Raw genomic sequence first — 6,888 nt, forward strand, 5'->3', positions numbered from 1 at the left:
ACAACCATATGTTGTGAATTGTGAGGTCAAGATCTGATAAAAATGTCAATGTTGAAAAATTTGAAAATGTCACAGTACGAAGGGTCAACTCTAGGAAATGCATAAGTCATGAATTATTGACACAATTTTTGCATATAAATTAATGTTTCATAAAGCATCTTAATACTACAATAACTAGTATACTAAGGATGAGCACGGACCCGAAATTCTTAATACTGCATATTGTCTTATTTTTTTATGTGAAGTAGTCTGTGGCTATAAAATTCACCTTAAAAGTAAATAAGTGGAGTGTACCGGGTTCAAACCCGGACTCATGCACATACAATGCGATGTCCCTACCAACTGAGCTAAGCTCACATGGACTAATCTATTATTGTCTTTAGATATTTAATTCTTCTATCATTTGTTCCATTGTGTACGAGGTATTAAATTATTTGAAAATTATGATTTTTTGGATAATGAAATTTTAGATGTAAATTAAGTTTCAATCTAATCTGTAATATTTGACTCGTTCTACCCGCCATCCGAACGACCTGGCATTCGAACAAATAAAAGATATAAACGGTCGAAATTGCCTCCAAATAAAATGGTTACGGTTTTCATCAAATTGGCGATTTTCGTCTCGAATCGATACTCAGGCCTATAATATACTTCAATTACTATATATAACCGTGGAAGTCTAGCTCGTATGTATACTTCAATTACTATATATAACTTTGAGTTCATTGAGAAATCAGAAAAAGGATGTGATGGATTCTGTGATGGTTGTGGAAAAGATTTTTCAGGTTTTATCTACATGTCAAAGATAAAAGGTTTTTCCAAATTACGTTTGTTGGGTATGCAATATGCTCTACATCCTTGTTGTTTGAATCTGAAAGAAAACATTTTGAATGATGATGGAAACGTGATAATGACATTGTCTCATGAAGTTCAATCAGAATGTGTTATATGTAATCAAAGGGATGTTGTTAGGAAAAATTATAAATGGTTGTCAAATAATGGGTGGTCATATGTATTTGATTCTGATTCTTCTGATGAAAAGTCATGTATTCATGTGTCTTGCATCAAGGATATGGTTCTTGAGAGTTTGGAAACTACTTCTGTACCAGAAAAATGTAATATTAATCAGGAAATTACTACTACAAGATCAAAAGAGAGAATTGTAATAATTAACAATTTAGAGATCGATATATTATATGAAATTAGAACACACTTACTTGATAATCAGCAATCATGTTTACCGGAATAGCCGATATCGAAATCACCGATATATTAGACAAGGTCTTCCTCTGCCTAATCACATGCTCCCGTCTTTGAGGTCTTTGATGGGGAAGACAACAAATGAGCTTACTGTGTTTGTACGTGACGGCAAAGGGGACCTAGCCAATCTTATATAAGATCACAACCCTAGTACCACCCATCATGGACTCTAGAGTTGGGCCTACACTTTGTTTCTACACAAATCAGAATTAGTGTTCAAGCCCATTATTACTGATCACAATTACTGGGCTTAAGCATCATCAAATGGATCACAACAACATCAACCCGTTTTTATTAAAACCAAAACCCACAATTGATTGCAGCCCACAGAATATTAGAAAATATTCTAACATTCTCCCACTTGGGCAAAATCAATTGTGTATATTTAATTTGAAGAAAACATTTTGAAAACGACTCTCGGGTTGACAACATATTTTAACGTGGCCACATTGATCCCAAGATGCAACATCTAATTAAGACTCCGTCCAACAAAAGTTAAATGATATCGAATCATAGCGGTAATTATATCATTATCGACACAACACCTTCCATGGTTACAAATACCACCAAACTTCGTCGACTAGTCATTTGTGTAGAGTGTAGCGAGAAAATGATATGTTTGTGATCTCAACCATACTATCATTTTCTTCGTCAGTCCTCAATTTCTCTCAAATGCCTTAAAGCCAGAGAAATTCTATGGTCCATAAGATACCACAAGTCCAAGCTCCAAAACAATGTTGACTACTGCAGTATAATGATCTAATCAACATCGAGCTCCAATATTTTAGACATAATTTCTCTCAAATGCATCAAAGCCAGAGAAATTACATGGTTCTTAAGATACCATAATGCCTCAGCTCCAAAATAGTGTTAATCACCGGCTAAGTGATCCCGACAACACTGAGCTTATTTATTTATGTTTTCACATAATGCCTCAGCTCCAAAATAGTGTTGATCACCGGCATAGTGATCCCAACAACACTGAGCTATAATATTTATTTATATAATGCCTCAGCTCCAAAATAGTGTTGATCACCGGCATAGTGATCCCAACAACACTGAGCTCAAATATTTTTATATTTCAAATAATTTCAAATTTATAAAAGGAGTTAATATAAAATTCAAACTCCCACTAATCAAGCATATCAAAAGAATATAAGTTATCTCCCACTAATCAAGTGGTATATTAAAACTCTCACTTATCCAAATGTTCCTTCACAATTTTTTTTTTTTTTTTTAAAGATAACTCCAATAACTTCATCTAAAATTAATTTTTTAACTACAACATATAATTATCACCTTTAGGCAGAAAATCACATGTCACAATTAAAAAAAAAATTCCTCAAACTACAAAGAAAATCTCATTGATCGATATAAGCGGTCCCACTTTGGTGGTAACGGTTTATACCAACGCACAAAATTCTCTTGCATAGGAATCAATAATTAAAAACACATTCCTCAAACTACAAAGAAAAGTTTCATCAAATCAATAATATAAGCGGTTCCACTTTGGTGGTAACGGCCTATATTAATGCATGAAATCTCTTGCATAGGAATCATTATTTTTTGTCTCTGGTCAAAATACAACTCAGTAAAAATATGCATCATTTAAATGCATCTAAACTGATCACTCATTATATTTTAATTTGCATTCTCAACATGTCTTGAATTATTCAATGCGGAAAAATAGTATTTGAGGGGAGAGATCATTACTGTGAATCAGTCAACTCAATATAATAAATAAATAATTTATGCAGCGGAATAATATGAGACTTCATTTGAAATATTATTGAGGATATAAAGCAAATAGTCCCGAACTTTTATAAATAACATAGGACTCCTCAATATAAGTCTCTATAAACATTTATAAATAGTTGACATGTAAAACTCTCCCACTTGATAGAGAATTATAGTTGAAATATAATTCAAAATTTTAAAATATTTAAGCAAATATTCAACTATCTTCTCTATCACACAAAAGACATGTCAAATAATGTCACACTAAATTTAAAATTATATTTTATCCAGAATAAAACTCTCAAAATATTAAACTTAAAATACTCCCACTCAATAAAGTAAAGTTTTTAAAATTGGAGTATATACGAGAAGTCAATTGATAATTGTAGAGAGTTTATAATTTTAAAAAATATTCTTGAAAAACAATAAAACTTTCATATATAATTGCACATTTATTATTTCAAAATGAGTTGATAATATCTTAAAAGAATTTCTCCTTATGCACAATTATATAATAAGTCACAAGAGGATAAATAATTTCACCACTAACCTCCAAGAGTATGACTTTCATCCTTGCAAATAGAGTCGACGAGCATCGATGACTTTACGATAAGATCTTTGACAATGTCATCTCAAACATCTCACAAATCAACAGTAAACCAGTATATCATAATAATAAACTTTAATAATAATCGACTCAATTTATATAAAATATAAATAAAAGATGCAAGGATGTTAATTGTAAAATTGCCATAATTGCTCAAAGGAATAATATTTCACATGTTTGCGGCAAAATAGAATTAAAAGAAATCAAGCACCAAACAATTTCAAATATCATTAGTCCCAAATCCAAATATTGAGGAACAAAACCCACAAGGATGATAAGTCTGATGGAGAGAATATAATATATAAACAACCATTGATTCCTTCTGCCTGCAATCCATTCAACGTAACTGATTTTGCTCTTATTTAGCCAATTATTTCCAAATATCACATACTTTAAATTGGCAAATAAATAGATCGTAAGTTATTATTAAAATATGAATCATAGCAACATTCAAAATTAATAGTCCAAAATCTGAATTTGAGCAAAACAGAAGAATTTGAGCACTTATACCCAAGGTTTTAAATAGCGGTAACGGTCACGGTCGCGGTCACGTCAAGAATTTCGCGATTTCGGTTGTAATGGCTGTTGCGTTACGAAATACAGTCGTCGCGATGTGAATTAATCACAATATCGCACAACTCTTATTAAAATTATTTATATTATAATATATGTATAACAACTTAAATATGAGATAAATGTAAAGTTTTGAACTAGGAAAGAGTTAAAAAGAGATAACACTTTATAATTTATGTTCATATTTGTACTAAAAATGTGATTTTTATTCATTTCTATTGTAAAAAATAGAAGTCTCTATCTATTAGCATTTTGTCGCGGCCGTATTGCGTTTCGTTGCGGCCGTATCGGTGTTTCGTCGCGGCCATAACGACGTTTCGGCGTGATTTTTTTTCACCATATAAAAACGGTGAAAAACGGTAACGGTAGACGTCAAAACCTTTTTGTCGCGGCCTTTTTCGCGGTAACGGACCTTTATTTAAAACCTTGCTTATACCATAACACGTTAAATTGAATAACCGGCAACCAGTGGTGGTACAAAAAATAAATAAAAAATTTCTCACCGAATTTCTCTTAACATACTTCACACTTCACATGGTTGCTGCAAAATAAAATTAGTAGCAATCCCGTGTAGAATAATTTAATTGGTCCCAATATTTAAGAAGAAGACCCACAAAATAATTTGAGAGCAAAAGTATTATACTAGTACTCAACTTAAATCCAACTATACGGCTGAGAAAAGAAATTAACAAATGCAGCCAGCACACAAAACCCATTGATTTGAGAGTTAAAAATTTAAGCAAGAGAAATCTCAAATCGTAAAATTAGTTTCTGTACAAAATAAAATATATTTAGAAAGGATCAATTCTTTCAAAAATAAAAGAAATATGTCCTTTGTATTCACGTCAATTTCTCCATATTTAAACATGATTTGGCTCTATTCACCAACAAGAACATTCACTATAAAAAATTAGGCTTTGACCCGGGATAATTGATAAATCAATCTTTAAACCAAACCAAAACGTGATTGACCGAAAAAATACATAGCCGAATAAAAATTTCACAATGATGAAGCATAGCTATGATTCAAACATGACCGGCTTATACTTAACCAATTTGAGACGAAGCACCAATAAAAAAAAAAAAAAAAAAACATTAAGCTTCAATTAAACAATTCTGCTTCGTGCTTACAACAACAATATACTTGGTTTCTTTAAGTTCGGTTTTGGTTTAAGGAAATTGCACAAAATCAAAACATAATAATAAAACAATTATATAAAATCCAAAACACCCAATCGATATATGGAAAGCAAATACGATTTCCTTGAATGAATCACAGCCGATGTGAATATAAAATAATATGATGTTATTGGTCATTCACGTACTGGGTTAATGAAGAAACAAATAAAATAATCTCCAAAACTTTGAAAACCCACCAATAGCATATGCAACAACATTCATACGACTATCAAACAGAAGTAAGTATGTTAATCGCACAACATGATTAACAAGGAACCTCAAAATAAAATTATGGTTTTGACAAGGAACCTCATATAATAACAAGCTCTGATACCACATGTAATAATTAACAATTTAGAGATCGATATATTATATGAAATTAGAACACACTTACTTGATAATCAGCAATCATGTTTACCGGAATAGCCGATATCGAAATCACCGATATATTAGACAAGGTCTTCCTCTGCCTAATCACATGCTCCCGTCTTTGAGGTCTTTGATGGGGAAGACAACAAATGAGCTTACTGTGTTTGTACGTGACGGCAAAGGGGACCTAGCCAATCTTATATAAGATCACAACCCTAGTACCACCCATCATGGACTCTAGAGTTGGGCCTACACTTTGTTTCTACACAAATCAGAATTAGTGTTCAAGCCCATTATTACTGATCACAATTACTGGGCTTAAGCATCATCAAATGGATCACAACAACATCAACCCGTTTTTATTAAAACCAAAACCCACAATTGATTGCAGCCCACAGAATATTAGAAAATATTCTAACAAGAATGCGTTCTTTCATGAAATTTAGCAAGAAAGCTGGGCACCTAACAATGCTAGGGGTGCACCTAGCAATGCTATTCACAGGGGATGTTACTTCTATTGGTGGCATTGTGGGAGACGTCACTGCAATATTTGCTGGGTGATTAATGTTGTGGCAAGTGTGAGCTGAGTTAAGTCTCACATTGATCAGAAAAGTGGAGGTTGAACACGAGAACCCATAAACTTAACACCTTAAGGTTTTGAGTTAGAGTGTGGTGTCCAACTCACTTTTAGTTTGGTCACGATCCTCTGTATTCCAGTTGGCTAATTTGCTTTTCTTTTTGGTGTGTGTTTTATGTAGTGGATTTTGGTGTTTTTCTTGTTTTAGTTGTCTCTTTGTTGTGTCTGGTTTTATTTTCTGTGATCTAGTATTCCTGGTACTGGTTGTACTCTTTGGTTTGGTTCATATTATATAATTATCTATTTTCCCTTTTAAAAAGAAACTAAACAAATAATTATAGTAGTTGATCTTTGAATTTTGATTATTGATTGTTTTGCATTGGAGTGTATCTTTGTACTTTTTTTAATTTTTTAGCCATTAAAATACAAAAGCGCTTAATTTATATTTTAGGGGAAAAAAAGGGGGCAAGCCCCAAAAGAAAACAAATTAAGAAATTAAGTGAATTCTTGAGACTTTCAAAATAGGGAATTCATGATACTAGTTAACCAACTAGGATCTATTTCTTTCTCGCTAAATAGGATTAAT

At 32.2% G+C, this 6,888-nt stretch overlaps 1 protein-coding gene across 1 annotated transcript; it reads left to right on the plus strand.

The window, feature by feature from the left end:
* Positions 1-833: 833 nt before the first annotated feature.
* LOC123891477 lies at positions 834-6,613 on the plus strand. The gene is made up of 2 exons (XM_045941350.1): positions 834-1,156; positions 6,146-6,613. The coding sequence occupies exons 1-2, from the start codon at positions 839-841 to the stop codon at positions 6,284-6,286; spliced, it is 459 nt and encodes a 152-aa protein (XP_045797306.1). The 5' UTR covers positions 834-838; the 3' UTR covers positions 6,287-6,613.
* The last annotated feature ends 275 nt before the right edge of the window (positions 6,614-6,888 follow it).

Source organism: Trifolium pratense, linkage group LG6 (assembly GCF_020283565.1).
Source record: "Trifolium pratense cultivar HEN17-A07 linkage group LG6, ARS_RC_1.1, whole genome shotgun sequence".
NCBI lineage: Eukaryota > Viridiplantae > Streptophyta > Magnoliopsida > Fabales > Fabaceae > Trifolium > Trifolium pratense.

What these genes read in the sequence shown, in the direction of transcription:
- LOC123891477 (XM_045941350.1), top strand. Translation starts at nt 839, where the DNA reads ATGCAATATGCTCTACATCCTTGTTGTTTGAATCTGAAAGAAAACATT. An exon ending in CTACTACAAGATCAAAAGAG is followed by an intron (nt 1,157 to 6,145) that starts AGAATTGTAATA and finishes AATATTCTAACA; the next exon opens with AGAATGCGTTCTTTCATGAA.